This window comes from Nuphar pumila, chromosome 12 (genome assembly GCF_984573655.1).
Source record: "Nuphar pumila chromosome 12, dmNupPumi1.hap1.1, whole genome shotgun sequence".
In the NCBI taxonomy this organism is placed as follows: Eukaryota; Viridiplantae; Streptophyta; class Magnoliopsida; order Nymphaeales; family Nymphaeaceae; genus Nuphar; species Nuphar pumila.
The window spans coordinates 10,755,576-10,781,677 of record NC_143260.1 but is presented as its reverse complement, the minus strand read 5'-3'; the positions used below and the strand labels follow the sequence as shown (position 1 = coordinate 10,781,677).

General features: G+C 38.5%; 1 protein-coding gene across 2 annotated transcripts; it reads left to right on the top strand.

Moving 5' to 3' along the window:
- The first annotated feature begins 205 nt into the window (after positions 1 to 205).
- On the top strand, positions 206 to 26,076 carry LOC149819966 (uncharacterized). Of its 2 annotated transcripts, none has more exons than XR_016426652.1 (3): positions 206 to 412; positions 23,626 to 24,364; positions 25,748 to 26,076. XR_016426652.1 is itself a non-coding variant. In XM_089983216.1 (3 exons), exon 3 carries the CDS (start codon positions 23,632 to 23,634, stop codon positions 24,277 to 24,279), a length of 648 nt encoding a protein of 215 aa, XP_089839342.1. In that variant the 5' UTR covers positions 206 to 412; positions 23,502 to 23,517; positions 23,626 to 23,631; the 3' UTR covers positions 24,280 to 24,643. The 2 variants fall into 2 exon arrangements, 1 of the variants encoding a protein (XP_089839342.1); XM_089983216.1 differs by lacking the exon at positions 25,748 to 26,076 and adding an exon at positions 23,502 to 23,517 and having other exon boundaries at positions 23,626 to 24,643.
- Positions 26,077 to 26,102: the final 26 nt, after the last annotated feature.

Below are 26,102 nucleotides of genomic sequence, written 5' to 3'. Positions count from 1 at the left end.
TGCTAAGGATATAACCTCTATAATTGAGAGTGGATCCTGTCAAACCCTGGGTGAGATTAGCAATAACATGTTTTAGATGTTCCATCGTATTTTTATGAGAAGATTTTTTAAGGGGTCCAATTCATCAAGCAAGAGAGAGTGGGGCCCACACATTTTCCACCGTATATAGGTTTCAAGGCAAACGCGTCGCATCACACCTCCTGCTCCGGGGAAGCATTTTCCGCCCAAGGGGGGGGCTTTGTGTGGATTTCATTTTCTGCCGAAATCCCTTTCCACAGCGTGAAACAAACGACCCTCTAGGGACTGGGTTAAAGAATCGAGAGCGCTCTCTCCTTTCTGGCTTTCCGTCTCCAGCTCTCCGGCTCTCCCCCACCCCCGATCTTTCCTCTGCTCTTGCCCCTCCGCGCAGCTGGTACGGCTACTACCCTAATAACTTCCTAATCTAATCTCTAGTTATTCCAACAATCCCCAATCGATCCACACCTATCATTTCCTGTTTGGTGTTAGGGTTTCCTCTGGTATTAGGTTTATGCTTGATGGCTTCGTGGTGATTGGTATTAGGGTTTCTTGTCATTGATGCAATTTGACATCTTTTTTCTATTTTTCATTATCATCATCTTATTCTTTTTTAATATATTGATGCATTGACAATTGAGGACGCACACACAGACACACATATATGTAAGAATGCACTGTATATGGACTGCTTATGTGAATGCAAGTATAAAATGCTCTTAACCTTGATTCAGATGTCTCTCATCGTGTTCTACGGTCATGGTATTCAATGATTTCATCGCGATATGTATTCTATGATTTTATTTTTCTCTCTCTCATTGTTTGTGGATTCGTGATCACCAATCCAATTTGAGCTTTTGAATGAATGTGCTGCTAGAATCAGTAACTGCTTACTGTGGGTTGGATCTTAACTATGTCTTCCAGCCTATTAACCAATTAACGTTGTAAATCCTTTTCTGTTGACTTAGGTTCTGAATAAAACAATTCAAGCTTGTTTTGGCAAAAAATACGATCTTGTTTTTCTATTAACATAAGTTCTCTTGGGCATTGTTCTTGTTGTTTTGCTTCTTTTTCTTAGTCTTACTACTGCTGCTACCGGCTGCTACAGTATGGTGACTGCAAATGTGTAGAAGTCAAAAAAATACAATATGGTGACTGCAAATGTGTAGAAGTCTTTTGTATGCATGCCAGGGGCTATCATGGACTTCGAAAAGGGTTTAGGACAAATTTGGAAAAAAACATCTATGATTTTAACATGGTAGTAGGAAATTAGGGGATCTTTTTATAATTATGACTTTGAAGTCATTCAATCTTTTAGCCTCTTTATGAATTGTTTATGATATGCATGCACTTATATATGTCTGTTATAATCTTATGGACTATTTGACATAAATTGATGAATGTTTCCATTTATTCTGTTCACTTGTAATTCACATTTACTTTTCCTTTGTCTATTTGTAATTTGCAATAACTTTTTTTGCTTTCTTTGAAATTGTTTTCTATATTCAATGTTGTAAGTATCGTAGTGTATCGTACGATACGTATCCTATCTATGGGGTGTTCTGATATGATACACACCCATATCTTGATGTGTGTATCTTATGATACGCCCTTGTATCTTTGTATATTATGATGCACTCTGATACAGGGTGTATCTTAAGATATACTATAAATGCAGTTTAAGTGCATTCATTTCATTTTTTTTTTTTGAAAACATATAAGGCCCGTTGGGGCTCGTTCATATTCATCCCTAAAGAGCTTAAGAGTGATTTAGGGAGATTTTTTGCAAAAAAAAAGATGATGATGATGATGATGATACTCATTATTGAAGTTACCTAATTCGTTTTTGTTTGAATTTTGAAAAAAAATGTTTATGTAAAATTTTTAAGCATTAAAAAAACACTTTATAATATTTTTTTGTTTATGCTATCAAAGCAATAGAGTTCCAACCATGAGACAAATAGCAAAGAAGATGAGAAGAAAAACTTCATTATATCTAAAATGAGAAGAATACAGCCATATAAGGTGACATCCCCTCTACCCCACTACAAGACAAAAACTGTTGACTCTACACTACCTGAGAAAGTGCAAAAATGCCCCTAAAAATAATGCTATATATATATATATATATATATATATATATATATATATATATATACAAAAAGGGGTAGCACACAAGGATGGTAATATACATATGATACATAAGTCTCAACACTCCTCATAAAACTTAAGATGATGCAAGTGGAATCATCCCAAGTTTGGAAAGGAATGAACTAAAATGTAAATGAGCAAGACTCTTGGTGAATACATCTGCAATCTGATCTTTAGAGCCCACATGCTCAAGTGAGATAGCTCCAACTTCATAGGTCCTCCTTGTAAAGTGGCAATCTATCTCAATGTTCTTAGTTCTTTCATGAAACTTTAAATTCTTTACAATATGAATGGCACTCATATTGTCACAATATAAGGAGGCCTAACCATCAACAAGAACTCCTAACTCCCTCAATAACCACCTTATTCAAACAGTATCAGTTGTAACCTGAGCCATAGCCATATATTCTGCTTCAGTTATAGGTAAGGCAACTCTTTGTTGTTTCTTAGTTTTTCACGAGACTAAGGAACTACCAAGCAAAATACAAAATCCGGTAGTAGAAAGATGATCCAGAGTAAATCCTCCAAAAACAACATCACAGTAAGCTCTTAATTCTGTAGGAGAAGACAATAAAAGAACATTCCATAATGCATGGTATCCCTCACATATCTAATGATCCTGAAAACTGCAGCTAGATGGACTATCCTAGGAGAGCTTATAAACTGACTAACCACATGTACTGCATAAGTGATATCTGGTCTGAATATAGTCAAGTATATTAAACTCCCAACTAAGTGTTTATATACCACTGGATCTTCTAATTTCATTTCATCTAATGCCCTTAACTTTAAATTTGCTTCCATGGGAGAACTAGCTCTCTTTGAATCATTTGTCAATCTCGCCTTCACAACCAAATCAGTTACATACTTATGTTGAGATAAGTATAGTGCCCTCTTCGAGTATGCAATCTCTAAACCAAGGAAATACTTCAGATTTCCCAGATCCTTCATTTAAAAAATGATAGTCAATTTCTTCTTGGTATCATCCACCTTCTACAGATCGTTTCATGTAATAATCATATCATCAACATACAGTAATAATATGCACTTCCTTTATATGGAGCAAGGTTGTAAGTACCGTATCGTTACCTGTATCGGTCAGGCCCAAAGTAATATTGTATTGTATCATATTGTATCATAAACGTATCGTAAATTTTTAATAAAATTTAAAAAAAAAAATCTAAAAAAATTAGCAAAAATTCTAAAAAAATCATAACACATGAAACAATAATGTAAATAAAATGCAACTACATAATTTAAACACGATTAAAGCTTTAACAATATTAAATTCACATCCAAGTCATACTAAAATGTCATAAGTCATAATTAAACTATTGAGAGTTCATGATAACTAGAAACATCATATGTAACCAATGTCGTATATGCTAATCTTTATCTGTATATTCTAAAATATAAAGATCCTATTTTTTTAAAGGCCAAGAATTGGGACAGAAAATCCTCATTGTTGCATCTAACTGCCGCGCTACTGCCTCTTCATATTCGCGTATTTTGTTGGTAAGTGGGTTATCATCATCATCTTAAGAATCTGAAACAATGGTTGGAAGTCCATCTTTGCATTTTTGCAAAATTCTTCTTCTTTGAATTTCTTTTAGTTGAGCAATAACATTAGCATGAAAAGTGGAAAGAATATATGTATAATCACATGAACGGAAATGTTGATGAAGACATGCAATATTTGTTTAAATCTATGCAGTTCACCTCTAATAATAGCACCATACAACAAACATCTCAAATTCAATGGTGACTCTAGTTGTGGTACATCATCAATGCTTATGCAATATTGCCATGTAGGATCATCTCTATGACATGAACGTAAAAAAGACATCTAATGATCTAAAATAAAACATAATTGCTTAAAAAACTCAATAAGAAACCAGGAATAGAGATTACTTGAGAAAGCAAAGAATAGAGATTTTTTACTTGAGAAAATTGCAAAAGCCCTCTCCCTTGTGCACGAATTGGCACCCAAATCGATCTCATGGAACCTAGGGTGCATGGGTTCCCTTCCAACAACCTACATATGAAGAACTCGACCCTCAAGCGGCCTTTTAAACCCAAAACAAAAAAATTAACTTTCGGGTCATTTTAAGTGCGCCAGACCCATATTGTACGATATGTCCTATATCATATGATACGACACAATATAGGGGTGTATCGTATAATACATCTGGTACGGGTACGATACACTCATATTGCGATACGAGTATATTGTATCGTAAAGGCCAAAAGTAATGATATGTATCGTACGGTACAGTACGATACAGACAACCTTAGTATCGAGTATGTCACAAACAAGGCTGGGTCATGATAACACTGCTCAAAACCCAATAATCTAACAAATGTATTGAATTTTTCAAGCCAGGATCAAGGTGTTTGTTTGAGTCCATATAGTGCCCTTTTCAACTTGCAAACTCTACCCTCATGATCTGAGTACCCTTTGGCAACTCCATATAAACCTCCTTATCTAGATCACCTTATAAGAAGGCATTCTTCACATTTAGTTGCCACAAGTTCCATTATATCACTGCAGTTACTGCCAACAAAGCCTTTATTAGTGGTTGATGCAGCGAGGAAGTCGACACCTTCACGTAAAGGTTACCGACGCTGCTACTTTTTGAAACAGGGAGGGAACCGATGCTGGTCTTCCAACGCACAGTCAGACGTGCAACCACGAGTATTCAAAGGAAACGTGAAACCAGAAAATCGGATCAATTGATTCAATCGATATTTTATTATGAGATCGGTAAGACTACAATGACTATGACAGGTAACGGGCAAAAACGAAACTTGTGACTGGAATGAATAGCAAAACAAAGTGAAGACAAGAGGAAATGGAAAAAAATAAAAATTGTAGGAAAAACCAAATTAGCAAAGAAGGCTGCTGAAACTTCAAAACTGCTGCACGCAACCCTAGGGGAGGGTTTTTAAAGACTGCTGGTGGACCCAGGTCGCGGGTCCGATCTGGGACCCGAGTCGTTTTCAAGTTGCTGTTGGGCCTGTGTCGTCCGGGATTGTGCTCGTCTGGAATAGGTACGCAGGGGTACATCATCCCTGCGTCTTGGTGCTGTGATCTGGATCGGGTCCACTACTTGGGTCTGATCCTCGATCCCATCGTGCAGGTCCAGTTCCCTCCCTGGGTCAGGCGATATAGATCTGGGTCGATCCTGCTCTTCATCATTCTCCCCTGGTTGGGAAGAAGTCGGCTTTGACGACTTGTTGTCTCCACAGTAAGCATATAGATCAGATACATTGAAGATAGGCGAAATGTGTCAATCTTCGGGCAGTTCAAGGAGGTAGGCATTCGGACCCAATCGCCGAAGAATCTTGAAAGGACTATACTTCTTAGGACTCAATTTACCTTAAGTACTCATTGAAAAATGCTCAGGATGCAAGTAAACCCATACTAACTGACCAACTTGGAACCGGACATCTCGACGACCTTAGTCTACGAAAGCTTTGTAAGCTTCGTAACTCTCAACAAGTTTGGCTCAGACCTGTCTGTGGATATCATGCATGTACTCAACGACATCAAATGTGTCTGGGGCTGGGTCTGGAAGACTAGACACAGGTGCTAGATCTACTATATGGGTTGGTGACCGCCCGTAGACTACTTGAAAATGAGACTTGCCGGTGGACCGGTTGATGAAACTGTTATATGCGAACTCGACTTGCGACAAGACTAGGTCCCATGTTTTGTCATTCTCCCCAACTAGACTCCTTACCAAGTTCCCTAGGGTGCGGTTCACGACTTCGGTTTGGCTATCGGTTTGTGGGTGGTATGCACTACTGAACTGGAGCTTGGTTTTCAATAAAGCCCATAACGATTTTCAAAAATGACTCATAAAGCGTGTGTCACGATCTGAAGTGTTCGTGTGGGGCAATCCATGAAAGCGGGCCACGTCCTTGAAGTAGTAAGAGGCTACTAACGAGGCGTCGGTGGTTCGCTTACACGGGACAAAGATAGCCATCTTGGAAAATCGGTCAACCACAACTAAGATGGAATCAAAACGATGCGAGGTTTTGAGAAGGCCCACAATAAAATCCATGGACACATGTTCCCAAGGCCGCTCAGGGATAGGCAACGGAGTATATAAGCCACTATTCTGACGTCGACCCTTGGACACTTGACACACTCGACAACTTTGAACAAACTTGACAACATCTTTGCGCATTTTGGGTCAAAAGTATCATTCATCTAACAGTGCAAACGTCTTATCATGTCCAAAATGCCCAGCTAGCCCTCCTTCATGTAACTCGGAAATCAATTGGAGTCTAAGAGAAAGCACACATAACTTATTACCTCGAAAAAGGTAATCGTTATGCATACTAAATCTTGGGTCAACTGTGCTATCAGGGGAGAGGCACCCTTCCCAGACCTGCTGGAAATCAGGGTCCGTCGGGTACAACCCTTTGCCCTGCTCGAACCCAATGACCTGCACTGACATAGTCATTAAAAGGCTATTCTTCCTGCTAAGTGTGTCTGTTACCTTGTTTAGAGTACCTGATTGATGGCGAATAGTGAATGTGTACTCTTGCAAGAAACGGACCCACTTGGCATGACGAGCACTAAACTTCTTTTGACTATTCAAAACTTTAATGCCTCATGATCCGTGTACAAGACGAACTTCTTATAAATGAGGTAATGCCTCCAATAACGAAGGGCTTGTACCACGGCATAAAACTCGACGTCATAAGTGGAGTACTGACACCTGGCTTGAGCCAGCTTTTCACTAAAGAAAGCAATGGGTCTGCGGTTCTGACTCAAGACTGCACCAATTCCCTCTTTAGAGGCATTGCACTCAACCTCAAAGACTGCGCTAAAATCAGGAAGGGCTAAGACGGGGGCACTAATCATTTTCTCTTTGATGAGCGTGAAGGCCTTTCTCGCGGCAGATGTCCAATGAAAACTAGTCCCCTTTAGGCACTCCGTGATAGGGACCATGAGGGTGCTGAAGTTTCTCACAAAACGACGGTAGAAAGTGGCTAACCCGTGGAAACTCCGGATCTCTCCTATAGTCTTTGGGGTAGGCCAATCTACTATCGCACGGGTTTTGGCGGGATTCGCCTTAACTCCATCAGACGACACAATAAAACCCAAAAATATGACACTTGACGTCATAAACTCACACTTCTTGGCATTGACATACGACTTTTCTTTCCTTAAAATCTCTAAGACCTGATGCAAATGATCAGACAAAGACGAGCTATAAATCAAAATATCATCAAAATACACAACGACAAACTTCCCAATACAAGGACGCAACACTTAGGTCATCATATTTATGAAAGTACTCAAGGCATTTGATAACCCAAATGGCATGACTAACCACTCATACAATCCATCACGTGTCTTGAATGTCGTCTTTCACTCATCCCCCTCCCGGATACAGATTTGGTGGTACCCACTTTTTAAATCAATTTTGGAGAAAATAGAGGCACCAGCCAACATATCGAACATATCATCCAAACGAGGAATGGGAAAACGGTATTTGACAGTGATGCGATTGATCGCTCTATTGTCGACACACATGCGCATGAACCCATCTTTCTTAGGAGTGAGCAAGACAGGCATTGCGCAAGGGCTCACACTCTCACGAATAAAACCCTTTTGCAGTAACTCTTGAACCTGCCTCAACAACTCAGCATGCTCGGATGGGTTCATGCGATACGTGGGGAGGTTAGGTAAACTCGACCCCGGGACAAAATCGATGGCATGCTGTACTACCCTCATCGAAGGTAAACCATCGGGAAGGTCGTCTGGCATAATATCGCGAAACTCCTCAATAAGGGGCGCGATGTCCTCAGGAACGGGCAACGACGTACTCATAGTCGGCTTAGCCACCGGGGCATAACAATAACCATCCTCCTTACAATGACTCAAGAAAGTCTGGTATGATAGGCCCGCGAGCCGAGAAACTCACTCAGGCTTATCCACAGTGGGAAAACCAATCTCCTTGATAGGGAGAAGGATTATTTTGACCCTTAAAAATAATTGAATACGTGTTCATACGACCATCATGAATGGTCTTGCGATCAAACTGCCAAGGACGCCCCAAAAGAATGTGACACGCACTCATCGTGGTAATGCTCTCCCATGAAAAACCGAACTAGACAACACTGGGTGATAGGAACCTCGTTTCCTCTTTTGAACCATGTCATCTTGTACGATTGGGATAATTTTTCCGTTTTCAGGTTCAAGGTGGACATGATACTCTCGAACATCATATTCTCACGCGCCCCAGTATCAATTATAACATCACATGCATACCCCTCGCAGTTGCATCGGGTTTTAAAAATGTTATTCCGCAACCATTTTGCAGGGGTCGACTCTCGGGGTGCAGTCAAAACATGACGGATAGATAACAAATTTTTGACGTTGTCATCGAACTCTACAACTTCCCTCTCGTCATCCTCTCTAACCAACGACTCACCCTCACTCTCACTATCAGACGCTGAGTCAACAATACCCTCGACGAAATGGGCATTCTTGCTCACGGTGGAGCACTTCGACGTGACATGTCCCAACTCCTGATACCTAAAACAACGGATGGTAGACTCACTAGGCTTGGCCTTGGATCTGGTATGGTATGCGGGTTCGGACTGGTCGGGTTTGCTAGGGTCTACTCGATGGGTGGACTTTAAGTCTTCCTTTCTAGGGGAGCTTGCTCTCCTGGTTGGGAAACTCAACTTGGGTCGACTGGACTGGTCATTGCGGGAGACTATAATCCTGCCTCCTTTTCAAATTTTCCTCCACATTCATGGCATAACTGCTTGCTTGATCTAATGACTCGACTGTGACACAACCGAAATTGTCAGAAATAACAGGACGGAGACCAGAAATATACCTCGTGACCTATTGACGGGTGGTCTCCTCGATCTGCACTCGTAGGAATAGACGATGGAACTCAGCAGTGTACTCTGCCACAGTACAGGTGCCTTGACGCAGGGTCAGGTACTTCTTGTAGGCTCTCTCGGCATGGTCTGACGGCACGAACTTAGACTGCATCAACCTCTGCATCTCCTCCCATGTATGTATGCGCTCTAGTCTCTGCCGCTCCCTCGACATCTGCAGCTCAACCCACCATGTCTGTGCTAGGCCCCTCAACCGAGTGGACGCTAGAGAGACACGACGGTGCTCAGTTACAGTGTGGTAGTCGAAGAAAAACTGTACAGCATAGGCCCAGTCGAAGAATTGCTCCACATCGAATCGTCCTGCGAACTCCGGAAGGTCTAGCTTCACCCCGTAGGTGGAGGGGTGCTTTGGTACTCTCTGCTGACGAGTCTCCACCATTCGTGTAGGATACTCGTTCCAGAAAGCGTCGTCATCCAACACTACTTCATCACCATCTTCACAGTACTGCTCGCCCGGAGGCTGGTGCTGACGAACTCCCATGATGTGTGGTCGGCGCTCAGGTCGCGCCGGTCCCTGCTGAATCTGCATGGCGGCTACTGGAAACTGCCTCGGTCTGGCTCGCTCGTGAGTGGGAACCATCTGCGGCCAGCATTGAGGCACCGGTATGACAGGGAGTCCTGCTAAAGGTGGAAGGGTTGGTCGGGTCTCGGGCTCTAGGTGGGTAGGAACGGGATAATATGGGTTTGGGTTATGAGTTGGGTTAGGGTAGGGGTAGTGAGTCGGGTATGGTACTTGGTTCTGGATCAGGGATGGGTTAATTGATTGGGTCTGGTATGGGTATTGGGTTTGGTTAGTGTAATACTGGGATGATTCACCCGATTTGATCTGGATCGGGTCAAGTCCTAAACTGTTCATCGGACCTAGGATGGGATGGGTAGGATCACAGATCGAGTTGTGGTGTGAGAAGGCCTGGTTTGAACTTGACCCTTGATCCGTAACAAAATGGGTCTGGTTTTGACCTGACTCAAATTCAAACTGGAGCTCCGTCCAGGTTCGATATAGGTTTGGGTCGGCATTGGATCCATTTCGGGGATCAAAAGTAGCAGGTTGGGTTTGATTTTGGGTGAACCGCGAGCCAAACCCAACTGGGTAGGTCGGGTAGCTTCGAAACTCGGACCCGCTCCCGAGGACCCAAAGGATGGTTCCTGAGACCCGAGCCTGGGTCCCGTTGTCGCAAAGTTCGGTCTGGACCCTCTCGGGTTCGAACCCATCCACAAGGGTCCCCCTGCTCCCGCTTGCGGGTTTGCTGCCATATGGCCTCCATGCACGGGGTCAGGGGGGAAAACAAGCTCCTTCTCGAGTCGGGCTGACGCACGTTGGCCTGCGCCAAGGCCCAGCGTGACGCTGGGGTCCTGCAGATCAGGCCCGATCTGTGACACAGCCACAGGGACTCGCGGCCAGGGTTGTTGCACAACCGAGAGAAGTGGGGGGGTCCTGCCGTGATCCCCTGGTTCAACTGGAGGGTACCGGCTGTGTGAGTCACAACCGCTGCCGGATCTGGATGGCGAGGGGGTATCGAATGCGAGTCGGTGGCATGGACAAGCTGAGGATGCATACCACTTTAATGTATCAACTGGCCTGTTTTCGCGTATATGGCATTCGCACGATCCGCTACACCGTCATCCAGATCTGCTCCCAGCCTTGGTATTGAAGTTGCGCATTGTTCCACCGGTGACTCAAGGGTGATGATTTGTCCTTCGATTCCGTCTATGCGTTTTGACATGCTGGCCATGTCCTTGCTGACGCGCGACATGCTTTCTTGGATCTTGGTCATCATTTCGACCATCCGCAGCATCGGATCCTCATTGTCGGTTTCTTCCCGCTCTTTTTCGCTGCTAGGATGGTTCCTCGCCTCTTGAGCTATGCCGCTAACAAAGGAGGAAGGTTGGTGCTCTGATACCACTTTGATGCAGCGAGGAAGCTGATACCTTCACGTAAAGGTTACCGACGTTGCTACTCTTTGAAACAGGGAGGGAACTAATGCTGTCACGCGATGGGTTGACGTGATGCTGGTCTTCCAACGCACAGTCAGTCGTGCAACCACGAGTATTCAAAGGAAACATGAAACCAAAAAATCAGATCAATCGATCCGATCGATATTTTATTATGAGATCAGTAAGACTACAATGACTATGACAGGTAACGAGCAAAAATAAAACTTGCGACTGGAATGAATAGCAAAACAAAGTGAAGACAAGAGGAAATGAAAAAAATAAAAACTGCAGGAAAAACCAAATTAGAAAAAAAGGCTGCTGAAACTTCAAAATTGCTGCACAACAGTGTTATTAAAAACGCGCCTCAAGGCGCAAAAAGCGCGCCTCGCCTCAAGGCGAGGGCCTTTGTGCCTTGAGGCGCTGGTATAAAGCGCAATACCCATGAGGCGCACTCCTTGAGGCGAGGTGCGCCTCGGACTGAGGCATACACGCCTCTTTTTGCTATAGTTCATGCACAGAAAATGCATTCAACTATTCTAATTTATTCTTTTTGTTTTCAGTTAATGTGGAAAACCATAAGCCCCTTAGTAAAGGTGCTGCATCGCGCAAATTTATACCCTCCCGCAACCACGCACCCCAATTTTTTTAAAGTGCTGCAACCACGCACCCACACCTATGTGACATAGATGATCAACATGGGAACGTGTGGAATTTCTGTTTAGGTCTGTCGACATGGGCTAGGTGACATGTTGACAGGCCTAAAAGAATGAGATAGCTGGATTGTAAAGTAGCACTATCACAACAAAGAGTCTCATGTTCAAGACCTGAGAGGCTAACCCCAGCCTGCATATCATAAAAAAAAGGAAAATTAAAAAGAAATGGCTGGCTGACATTTTGCCTTCCTTCAATGGCTTTTGGATTATCAGCTTTTAACAGTGTGAAGGACTTTGTTCATTTTAGAGCCTCTGCTACTTAAGGGCATAGTCACCAATCAGTCATGATGATGATTGTGGAGTGCCACAGCTCTTCTGCTTTTGATGAGCCTTTTGACATGATTGACTGCAGTCACCTTGGTTGAGGTGCTATTGTTGATCTTGTAGCATGTTTATGCTAAACTTTAACATTTAAGTTAAGGGGATTCATAACCTACTGACTAAGATATAATTTTTGAGCTAGTCACGATATCACTATCAATGTTCAGTGAGTCGATTAGATGAGATAACTCAAGCACACCTATTTTCCATGAGAAAAGCTTAGCAATTGTTGATAGAGAGAAAAAATGGAAAAGTCAGGAAATAGAATAGAAATAGGCTGTCTTTCATGCCAAACTATGGAAAATAGAAAAAAGATAATAGATAGAAATAATATGAAATTGAGAAAAAGATGTTAAATCAGAAATCTAGGAAGGGGAAATATCACAATGTTTCATGATAATATCATTGCATGCTTCAAATTTTCATTATTTTGAAAAAATGATGACAAAATACTTTAATAATGTTTCATGAAAATACTGCTAAAACATTGTGATAGTTTGAAAATATTGGAGATATGTGTGTTGTATTTTCAAGCTTATAAAGAAAAATCCTAAGGCTTAAAGTTTTATTTTTGATGAACTCACTATTCTTGTTTGGGTTAAATATTGGAGATATGTGTGTTGTATTTTCAAGCTTACGAAGAAAAATCCTAAGGCTTAAAGTTTTATTTTTGATGAACTCACTCACTATTATTTTTGATGAACTCACTATTTTTTGAGATTTTTTATTTCCTGTTGGTTGTTGCTTCATCAATAAAGATTTTTTTATTTATTTATAATTTTAGATAATTTTTATATATTTTTTAAGTTTTTTAAAAAAAAAAACTTTGAGGATTACGCTTTACGCCTCGCCTCAGATTTTGGTAGAGCGCCTCGCTACTCCTCAATGATTTTCACAACACTGCTGCACGCAACCCTAGGAGAGGGTTTTAAAGGCTGCTGGTGGGCTCAGGTCGCAGGTCCGGTCTGGGACCCAAGTCATTTACAAGTTGCTGTTGGGCCTGTGTCGTCCGGGCCTGTGCCGTCCGGGCCTGTGCCGTCCGGACCTGTGCTCGTCTGGAATAGGTACGCAGGGGTACATCATCCCTGCGTCTTGGTGCCGTGATCTGGATCAGATCCACTACTCGGTATGGATCTGGGTCGATCCTGCTCTGCATCAGTGGTCATATGAACAATTGGTGCAAAGGTTTCTGTAAAATCAATTCCATATTGTTAATTGTAACCCTTTGCCTCTAATATTGCCTTGTATCTCTCAATCAATCAATCTGCCTTTGTTTTGATCTTATAAATCCACTTTCTCCTAACAATATTCTTCTTAGGTGGAAGCCTTACCAACTTCCATGCATGCCGCCTCTTCGGTGCATTCATCTCCTCAACCATTATTTGTTGCCACTCCTCTTTCAAAGTTGCCTCTTAATAGGACTCACGCTCAATATAAGAATGAATTAATGTAAAAAATGCATGATGTTTAGGAGAGAAAGACTCATAAGACACAAAGTGAAAAGTTGGAATAGATATTTCTAGAACTTCATCATACCTGAGGAGGGGACGAAGGAAGAGAGAACGAAGTGTAAGGTGACTTCGAGCTTTAGTGATTAGGTTCAGCTAAAGAAGGAATTAGATCAAGATTGGCCTCTATATTTTCTGCTTTCTTCGTTTCCATGTAATCTAAGAATGAAATCTCAACAATATTTTCATGTCTTCTAAAATAGGATTGTTCAAACCTATTGTCTCTCAAATGGACTTGCTCCTCCTGAACCTCCACATGCTCATTCATTCTTTCTCAAAAAATGACACTAAAAAGGACAAATCAAATTCATCTCTCATCTTGTCTCCAATCAGACTAAAATAAGTTGTATCCTCGTGAAAACAATGTTTCTAGATACCAAACTTTTTTTCCAACCGGATCACAAGACTTATAGCCTTTTTTACCATTTGAAAAACCAAGAAAGCAATATTTAATACTTCTAGGAGACAGTTTGTCTCTATATCTAACAGGTAGAAGCACAAAACAAGTACATCCAAACAACTTTATCATTCTATAATTTGGAACCATTCTATATAACTTCTGAAAAGGAGTTGTAACCTTAAGAACACTTGATGGCATATGGTTTATCTGATAGATAGTCAACTGAACTACATCAACCTAATAAGCTTTTGGCACACAACCTCCAAAGAGAAGAGCTCTTATTGTCTTGAAAATATGTTTATTCTTCCTTTCAGCTACTCTATTATGCTCAGGAGTATAAAGACAAGATTTTTTTGTGGTCAATTTTTTTTTTCTGCAAAAACTTTTCAAACACAAACAAGAGTCAGTTCAAAGAGTCTTAATTGTAGCTAAGAACTGAGTTTCAATCATGGCATAAAATTTTTTAAAGATCTCAAAGAGTTTGCTTATGCTTCTCATGAAATATTCCCAAGTATATCTTGTGAGTCATCAATAAAGGTGACAAAATATGACAAACCTCCCTTGGACAAGACTGGTGAGGGACTCCACACATCCAAATGAACAAGATCGAAAGGACACTCAGCTTCCCTATCTCTAGTCCCAAATGGAGGTGTGACCCTTTGCCAGTCTACAACTCTCACACTCCTGTACATGCCTTGACACAATTAACTTCAACCCACCTAAACTACCAACATATGCCAAAATATCGCAATCTAGCTAGAGATTTGACCTAATCTATGGTGACACAAAATTGACTCATCCATAATTGCAATTCCCAGACTACTAAAACCATATTTTTTTGTGAACGCATATCTAGTCAATCCAGGTAATATAAGTCTCCTCTCCTATGGCCAATCTCAATCCTTCTTCTTGATAGTTATTCCTACATAATACAATCAACAAGAAAGAATATAACGGTACAATTAAAATCAACTCCAATCACCGCACTATCCAAGCCACAAATCTATATCAGCTCCAAAGGATTTGTGTCAACACAAGATGCACCCCACATACAATGGTATGCACAATATCAACTCCAATATGCGAAATTAGTCTTGTTGAATTTCACGGGAGCAAGCTGAATACCTTCTCCCTTCTCCATTTCCACCACAAAACCCCCAAACTACAACTCTGAAATTGCACACAAACACTGATGACAGCAAAAAAAATGCCAAATATGCTGAACAAAAGTGATATCACAATGCCAAAAAGCGACTCTAATATGCACGAATAGAACAAGGCACAAATGCACACTACCAATAACCAAGATTTAATGTACTGACCCACAAAGCCTTCAATAATCTTCAAATTTCATGCATATAATAGCCAAGACATATATCTATTAGGTTCAACTGGAAAAACTCATATTAGTAGGCAAAATAAACTCAATAGCCAAAATAGTGGAAAACCACTTTATCACCAGCAATATATCCTTCAAAACCAGTGTTTTAAAACCCGGTGACTCATCACTCGGCTTGTCCTTGAGTGACTTGTGACTCGGCGGGTTCATGTTAACTTTATACTTTATATAAAATATATAAATATATGTTTATATTATCTATATTTTATAGTATTTTACCAATATATTATATATAATATACATTATATGATATTTTTTATAATATATTTAATGTATAATTTTATTAATACATGTATAATTATATTTTTATATATAATATACATAATATTTATATTATATTTCATATAATATATGTAATTATATATGAAATATATTATATATGTATATATATGCATGACTCTCCCATGACTCGGCCGAGTTTTGTTAAAGCCGGGTCACACTTGTTTTTTGACCGGTGACTATACGATCCGGGGCCGAGTCACCAAGTCAACCCGACGAGTTTTTAAACTATGTTCAAAACTACTTAAATCTCTCCCAAATCATAAAATACTTCTACCAAAGCACATCCAACAGTTTTGTAACACAAAAACAACTCAAATGATGTAAATCTAGACATTGAAAACCACCGATGAGATCAACACCAGCTGACTTCAGGTCACTATTCAGAAAATCACGAAAATTTTTTGTATAAAACTAAGTATACCTCCGATCAGAATGATTCTTGATTTATAAAAAACATCTAAAATCAACAGACAGCAAAACTCCAATTCAATCGAACAAAATTGCATCAAATGTACAAACGTCCTTGGGGCACGCAAAACAAGGCACGTACCCAATGAACCAGAATGAAGTTTCTTCTTCCTCTTTCCTTCTATGTGATCACCAAAGATCTCTCTCTAGGGTTGGGTATGCCTTTGAAACCATATCAAAGCAATAGAGTTCCAACCATGAGAGAGACAACAAAGAAGATGAGAAGAAAAACTTCATTACATCTAATGGGAAGAATACATCCATGTAAGGGGACATCCTATAATGAAATATGTGAAAATACAAGCAAAGGCCTCTAAGGGCTTACATGATCATAAACACAAAGTGCACATGCACATACACAAGTCCAACTAAGGGACAATACAAGAGCACTAAGGCACTACACAATCACTAAGTGCATACAAGACATTAAAGAATTAAATATGTTTCATATTGATTATATTGATCACATTATTGTATGCATAAATTTAATTAACTCCTCTTTTCTTGATGGTTCTGTTTTTGAATTGTTATACTTTATATGCATGTTGTTGATGGCTTGTTTTATTTGAAATGAGTTTCTAAAACTTTGGGATATTATTAATGCATGATTGTTTATTTCTTCTTGATAATTTTTATGTTCTTTAGTAATTAAATTCTCTTGTGATCAATATTTATGTTTTCTCAAAAAATAATTTGATTTTGAGATTATGATTGTCTAATGTTGATTTCATAAAAAATTATCTTTGAGGTATGCTCCTCTTATCTTGCTTGAATTATTACTAATGTATCTAAAAATCTTAAAATTATTGCTACTTTGCTTAAAAATTATACTTGTGTGTGATTCTTGTTTAAAACCTTATAACTACTTGGTTATAATATCTTTTTTTGTGTAGTTGGAAAGTTTGTTTTGTTTTCTCTAAAGGTTCTTAAATATGCAGTGGATTGAGAAAGGAATATGTTCAGTGCATTATACCATGAAGATGGAGATGGTTGATGAAGGAGTTTGGGAATGATCACCAATGAAGACATTTGAAGACTTGTATTTGCAAAATTTTCTAATGCATTATAAAGATGGAGATTCTCATTAAAGACACTTGAAGACTTACATCCTTCCCATTGATTTATTTTTTTGTATTTCTAAACTTTCAGTATATCACACCATAAGTTTGAGGGGGGTGTTAAGTTGTATATATATATATATATATATATATGTATATATATATATATATATTCTATTTATAATGATGTAATAGGTAATACCATCTAGGGGTATTTTTGTTATTTTATAAGTATTGTAATAAGAACTGCCCCTTAGGGGCACATTAGTACTTTTACTTTATTCTTTTCTTTTTGTCCTTTTCTATTTTTATAGGGACTATTTGGTCAAATACCAAATAGAGTTGTTGGGTTCTTTTTTTACTAGTCAACATAGAATTGAATAGTCAATAGATCTGTTGGAACAGTCTAACAACTATATTTATAGTTGCTAGAATAGTCCAAACAGCTCTATTGAGACTGCCTCTTGTGTATAAATAGGGTCTTTGTCCCCATTCATTCTCTGATGCTTCTCTTAAGCATTCATGCTCAATAAAATGTATATTTTTTATATTCGTGTTCTTGAATTTTATCAATAAATATTTTTTCATACAGGCAAAAATAGGTGGAAAAAAGATTTGGTGTTCAAATAAAGCATCTAAATGCCAACAACACATGCTCAAAAATACAAGATCATATATGTACATATTAAATAAATCAAATTCAAAAATCTAAGATTCAACTTAAATCTCATAAAAGCATACACAAATATCATTTCATAAGATCAAACATATTTTGTAAACCTTATAAAACATTTCATAAAAATAAACCCTACAATAATTTTGAAAAGCTTTTAAAGATTTTAGTTTTTTTAAGAAAAATAACAAATAACTTTTCAAAAGATAAGAAAAATGAGTGTTTTTCAATGCATAATACATGAGATAACTCAAGTAACATTAAAGATTTAAGATACATACTGGATCAAGATTTCCTTTGAATCCAAGCCACATAACTATCACGAACCTTCACAAAGCACGAACTTGAACCAAAGAATCTCAAGACCAAAAAAAGGCAAAATACCAAGAATGATTTCTTGGCTCTGACACTGTGTAATGAAATATGCGAAAATACAAACTAAGACCTCTAAGGGCTTACATGATCATAAACACAAAGTGCACGTGTACATACACAAGTCCAACTAAGGAATAATACAAGAGCACTAAGTGCATGCAAGACATTAAGGAATTAAAAAAAACACAAGAATATAAAAAATATACATTTTATTGAGCATGAATGCTTAATAGAAGCATTAGAGAATGAAAGGAGACAAAACCCCTATTTATACACAAGCGGTAGTCTCAATAGAGCTGTTGGAGAGTTCCAACAACTATAATTATAATTGTTAGATTGTTCCAACAGGTCTATTGGCTAGTCAACTCTATGTTGACTAGTCAAAAAAATCCAACAATTCTATTTGGTATTTGATTAAATAATCCTTATAAAAACAAAAAAAGACAAAAAAAAGAATAAAGTAAAAGTACTAATGTGCCTCTGATGGGCACTTCCTATTACAATACTTATGAAATGATGCATCATTATAAATAGAATATATACATATATATGTATATATGTACAATATGAAACAAGTATATATATATATATATATATATTTGAAGATACACGTAAATGTGTAGGTGCATGATCACTTTCGAACATGACCAAAACGAACTCTCACAGAGCGTCCATCGCGTGCGTGATGGATGCTCCACGCGTGGTTCTGCCAAACAAGACCTTTAGCAGCGACTTTTGTCGCCGCTAAAGCTCTTGTTCGGCGGAAACAAGCGTGGAGCGTCCATCACGCGTGCAATGGACACTCTGCTCGAGTTCGTGTTGGCCATGTTCAAAGGTGATCGTGCACCTACGTGTTATATATAATATACAACTTAACAATCCCCTCTATCCCACTTCTGGACAAAAGTTGTTGATTCTACAGTCTACACTACTTGAGAAAGTGCAAAAATACCCTATTACATATAAATACAAAAAAGGGTACCACACAAGGATGGTAATATACATAAGACTCAACATATGTAAGCAAAATTATTATGAATCTTATGACTTATTAACTTAGATTTGTTATTTAATATGCATATTATTTCGTAGTTCGCATTTTTCTTGTGAGATATGCATGCCATTTATAGCATATTATTTTCATTATTGAATGTTCTATGACTTATGCATGCTATTCATCGCACATAATTGTTTGATATGTGATATTATAGTTTCATCTTATGCAATTTATCATTGTTTCTTGTGTTATTAATTTTTTAGATTTTTCCTGTTTTTGGGATTTATTATTTTTTATTTAAAACATATGATTTTTTACGATACGATATGTATCTTATTTTGGGCCTAGCCGTACCATACGTTTTTTACAACCTTGTTTGCACAAATTTGATGGATGACAACTGAAAAGGTGAACAGTGTTTCGGGTCTGGATCCTGTACCAGACCCGAGTTCATTCATGTATAAGTCCTCTGTATTTTTACTTGTATTTCTACTTTTGCTCCGGGTTCGGATATTACACCAGACCCGACCCGACCCGACCCACAATGTAAACTTAAGCATATTAATACAGCCATTAGGTCACGATTTCAGGAAAAAAAGCGTGACAGCCGCAATCGCCACTTTGGATTCTCTCTCTCTCTCTCTCTCTCTCTCTCTCTCTCTCTCTCTCTCAATACAGGTACAGATGAAAAACTTTCAACAACAACAAATGAAAGATATACTAAGGGAAAGCAACCAATGGAACAACAGAATGTGGCTAATCTTGGTGCAGTAGAACTTGGTTCTGGTACAGGTATTCAAAATGAAGGTTGTTAGAAAGAGAATGTTGAATTTGAAGAGCAAGATGTGGTTAAGAGAAAGAGATAAGAAAACGTCTTATGTATGGGATGATTTCGATGAAATTATAATCAAAGGTATGAAAGAGGTTAAGTGCCGACATTGTGATGTTGCTTTAAAACGTTCCAAGGATGGTTACATGACTAAATGATTAGGCATTTTAGAAAAAATCAAAAGAAAAAACGCAAAAGCTAACCAACAAAATTTGAGTTTCAGTAGTGCTCAAGGATTAGATCATCCAAACAACATGGTTCTTTTAAGTGGAAAGTTTGACTTGGACATAGTGTAGAAGGTAATGGAAAAGATGATCATTAGGCTTGAGTACCTCTTTAGAATGTTAGAACATTAATGGTTCAATATGTATAGTAGAACTTTGAACCCAAAGCTTCAACCAATATCGCACACTACCATTAAGGAAGATTGCATGAAGTTATGTGAGGAAGAAAAGAAAAAGATGAAAGAAGCGCTCAATGGTATTGATAGAATAAGTTTGACCATGGATCTTTGGACATCTAATCAATCTGTTGCAAACCTGTGTTTGACAGCCCACTTTATTGATATGGAATGGAAGCTACCGAAGTGCATCATTAATTTTTGTGAGATAGGTCCACCTCACACAGGGAAAACATTAGCTGATATCATTGATAATAAGAAAAGGTTTTAGGAATTACAATTGATAATGCATATAACAATGATGTTCTTGTTAGGATATTAAAGGATAACTTGGAGAAAAGTGGTTTAGACTTGCATTATGGTGGCAAATTTTTTCATGTGTGATGTTGCACGCATATTTTGAATTTGATGGTGCAAAACGGGCTTGACGAAATCAAAGGGGCGGTTCACATCACCAGAGAAAGCATCAAGTATATCAAGGTCTCACTTTCAAGGATTTATAATTTCAAAGTTGCAACAAAAGAAATAGATGATCCTACATCAACAAAATTAATTTTGGATGTCTCAAGATTCTCAACTCAATGGAATTCGATGTACTTAATGTTAGAGACTGTTTTGATATACAAAGATGTCTTTCCCTGACACAAGGTTGAAGATACAGGTTTTAATTAGGTGCTTGAAAAAGAAGATTGGGATAAAATTTGAATTATATGCAGTTTTTTAGAAATATTTTATAATGTTCCTCAAACTTCCTCAAGGACCCAAAATCTGACTTAAAATTTATTTTTTCTTGAAATTTGAAGGATGAAAGCAGAAGTGGATGAAAGGACTAACAATGTCTTTGGCTTTATGAGATTGATGGCAAGGAAAATGAGAAAATTTTGGGAAATATTGGGGAAGTTGCAACCTGTTGACGGTTGTTGCATCAATGTAGATCCAAGGATAAAGAAAACTTTAATAGATTTTTTTTTTCCATGAGTCTATCCTAACAAGGAAGAATCTATGCGTTATGCTTAATTAGTGAAGACCATGTTGCAAGAGTTTTATAATGATTATGTTGCTCGGCATGAGTGTCAACATATGGCAGCAACAAATTTTGGTATGGGTACCTCTAAGATCTCGGGTTTGGCAATAGTGGTAGCAATTCTAAGGCCAGCAATAACACTAGTAGTGGCAGCGGTGATTTCTTTGATTTTTTTAATATGGTAGACAATATTCCTTTCCAAGTTTTAAAATCAGATCCTGCCATGTGTTTGTATAATGGATTAGCCAATCATAACCCTGATGTGTATGAATCTTTTGACATTTTGGGATAGTGGAAGGATAAGGGATTAAAATATTATACTCTCAAAGCTGGCCTGTGATATATCGTTGATACCTATTACCACAGTTGCTTCAGAATCAGCTTTCATATTGGTGGTAGACTACTTGATGATATTCATAGTTCATTCAGAACTAATTTAAGAATACCTAACTCTAATTATGGAAATAGATTATGATAAATTAAATCCTAATTATCAAAACCACAATTAATTACGTACCTGATCACGAAACTCAACAAACCTTATTGGTGCCCTTGCTTTTGGCCTCTCTGTCTTCTTTGCTTGTCTCTTTTTCTTACCCTTTAGAGGTATTTATGGAGGAGGTAAGGCAGTTAAAAGTTTAAATTCTTAAGGAATAAAATGTCATCTCCATTTCAGTATAAATTTCAGAATTCTATGAATCGGCCCAAGATTAAACATCTCAAAAGCTTAAGTTTTTCTTTGATTTACGATTTTTTTATTTAGATATACTATTACTTTGTTTCAAAAGTTTGGGAGAAAAAATTTCATAATTTATTTGTTAACAATTATTTTCCTTATGGACATCTTTCATAATACTTGGACAAATATGGACATTGGTTTGACTTTCACAAAAACCTCTATAGTTCTATATAATTGGAGTCTTGCATTATAAAGGGAGTACTCAAGGACCCCCACAATCTACCTACATTTGTGCATGTCTTTTAGGCTTTTTTGAGTGAAAGGGGGCGTGTTTGGATCTATATTGAGCTACATTGGCTTAAGCATGTCTTATTTCGTTTTAAAAGTTTGTAAACGCTTTTCACATTCTGTTTCATGGTCCTCTTTGCGCTTTGGCTATTCTTGTTTACATCCAGAAGATTCATGTTTTTCCATTTACAACTTTGGCTGGAACTTTTTATTCCCAATGTTTTTGTGCAGAATGCTTGCTTCTCAATTAAGTTCAAAACATTATCACTTTTTCGGTTGTATCCATTGAAACACCACCAGTAGCTGCTTTTGTTGGTTTTTGTCATGCAACTTTAGGACATGTGAGGTAATTCAGCACCTTGCATATTTGATCATCCAGGAAGTATGAGAAATTTTCACAAAAATGCATGATGTAAAACATTCATTGGCACTTTGTACTAGAATAGCGGCAGCAATTATTCTTGAAGGTGAAAATAAGTATGCTTCTAATATGATCTGTCTAATGCGCTCTATCTGTTGATTTGTTGATCAACTGGACAGTTTTTTTCTGTTGCTTGTCTTCTTAAGGCTAATGAGATGAACTTTATAAATGGGGTGTTACTTTTTTCACACCAATGATGACCTTACAATCAACAAAAATCTCTCTCTCATACATATATAAAACCTTGAAGGAAAAGTTATACCTTCAAATATAAATGTGCTTGCATATGCCATTAATTGGAAAGCAATTATATAATGTTGTGGATATATTCTTACCAAAGAAGAATAAAAGAGAATAAGCTCTATCTCTGGTGGATTTTCCCCTATTATAGAGAATGAAGTGATTTTTTTTTTAATTTATGAAAGGGAAGATATGGTTCTTGTTTGGAATGCAAATATCTCAACTTTGCTATGTTCAGCATCTTTGTCAAACGGAAATGAATGTAAGCGTATTCATCACCTCTTTGGCATGTTTCAAAGAGGTATGGTTATCATTTAGGGGCAGAATCTGCCACATGAAGCATTATCTTGTGTTTAATCTACTGTCAATCTGCTCTCCCATTTTTTCTGCAGCTGAAGCTTGAAGCAGGTGTTAAATCACTGTCGTTTTTACAACTGATAATCAGTATCCATTTGCTTTTGTGTAGACTGGGTTCTCATTTTGTTGGATTACATGCTTCACTTTTTCTGGTCTCAGGCTGCAATGTGGAACAGATGTTCTATTGTTAAAACATCCTTATGCAATCCTGAGGATTTTACATCTGTGATGAGTGTTTGCAAGAGATGGGCCTCCCAAGCTGTAACACGCTCTACGGTAACAGAAAGTGATAGCAAAATAAGCATAGGACCCCAAAAATTTGGATCTGATGAAGATGGAAAACAGGATGGGGTTGTTTATTATGGACCCATTTCTTCAACCATCAAGAAAGTGAAACTCCTCTCCCTCTCCACATGCTGCTTGTCAGTATCACTGGGCCCTGTGATAACTTTCTTAACTGCACCAGAGATGAATGTGATTCTCAAGGGGGCTGTTGCTTCATCAGTCATATTTCTTAGTGCTTCCACCACTGCCGCACTCCACTGGTTTGTGAACCCTTATGTTCACAAACTCAGATGGGTGCCTGGTTCAGATACATTTGAGGTTGAGATGATGTCATGGTTGGCGACCAACATTCCTAGGACAATAAGGTTTATTGATATCAAACCACCGAACACCCAACGCCCATTTGTGACTTTCAAAGCCAATGATAAATATTACTTCATCGATGAAGAGCACTGTCGAAACAAGGCTCTCTTGGCAAGGTTGACACCCAAGGGACCAATGCACGAGTCAGCTTTCAAGAACTTGTGATGAAATACTATGCATACATTTCCCTCGTTGCATACAACAGGAGTTGGTCTTCCAGGGCCAAGTTTATGAGACATGAATAATCGAGGTAGATTAATTTTTCAGGGTAAAACCATGTTAGAACCTTTTGAATTCCATTGCAGTTAAAATATGTTGTAGTTGGCTTTTGGTATCCCTTCTACATCCATTAGCAATTTTGTCTGCATGGTTATTAGATAATGGTTCTGTTTGTTGGTTCTTTACACTATTTTATGGACACCTAAAAGGTCAGGATGTTCTCAGTCACCCTAATCACTTTCTATTTTCCTTGTGATTTATGGTTTACTTGTTTTAAGATTGTATGCATCAAGCAAACCATTCAAATGTAAACCAGACCGACTAGGAGGTCTTGCATTAAGTAGTAATCCAGCAGAGTCTTCTTATCTGCCTCTACCCTGATTGCAATCGGAATTTATAGATCCGGTGATAAGTATCCCCAACCAATCATAACTTGTGCTATCTTGGATGCCCTTCATCTTCAAGATGAACCGTATTTCCAACCCATGGTTCTATGGCCAGGCATCTTCTGATTATCTTGGTCGTTGATAACACCAACCAGAGTTGCTATCTGTCATGAACATGAACAGTTGCAAGTCTGTTAGCTACATCTGCTTAAGGGGCTATCCAACGGTGAATGTTGAGTTCAAGATGGATGACATCTGAGGGCAACCCTCAGGTTTAGCTCTGACTGATCTGCTTCCTAGGTGAATGCTCTGTTTCAGTTGCTTTATTTCATTATATGTACTCATGATATTTCCACGAGGTGCCTTGGATGCCGGTTTATTTCTCTTAATTCGAAATGCTGTTACACACTCTTGAGATGGCTGATGTGTATGGATCAAGTCTCGTGGACTCCTACAAGTCTGGATCCTGCATATAAATTTTAGCCCAATCTAGGTTTTGTTCCTGTTAACGGTCCAACCATTCTGATCTGAATAAAGTAGGGTTGTATGGGGTTTGGATTGGTGTTCTATAATGAGGCTTTTGAGGACCAGGATTCCCTCTACTGGGCCTTAGCCCGATGCATTTGGTCCATGTCTAGCCTTGTTTTGAATCCAACCAATTAGAGTCCCCAAGCAGGCTCACATGGCCACGCTTTCTGGATAACTTTCCGAACTCTTTTAGGTTCATTCTGCAACTAATCCATCTTCAATGTGTTTAGGTAGGGCCAGAAAACCTAATATAACTATACCATGATCCACATAGTGGTGCAATAAACTTACAGGTTCAGGTGGGTAGGATTCTAGTTCCACTTAAATAGCAGCCCCATTTAAATATTTCAAATAGAATGTATGTTGACGCAATGTGCTTACCGAAAAAGCAATTTCGACAACAAAATCGCAATCTTTTTTTGTGATGCTAGATAATTTCATGCAGCCAATTGATTCTTAACCTGGTAGTTTAAGCACAGTTTTTTTTTTTTTTTTGACAGAGAAAGCTGGGGTTAATCCGACCCCTACCAGTTATACAACCATACCATTTGGGGTTCGAACTTGCAACGTCCCAACATAAGGTGACGTGCACTAACTGCTCCTGCCAGACAAGCGGAGCCCCCGCCAGTAGTTGAAGCATAGCTCCAAAGGGACAAGTTTGGCAGTTCACAGATATGCTGCCGCTGATGTTATGTACACATTATAGAACGCTTTGATCTTCAAGAATAAGAGTGAAAAGAGGGATTAGTGTATTTTAATTTCTTTGTATAATAAATAAAATCTTTTCTTTGTATCAAAAGTGGATATAAAATATCCTTGTTACACCAAATTGTATTAGTTTGGGCCTTGAGTTGG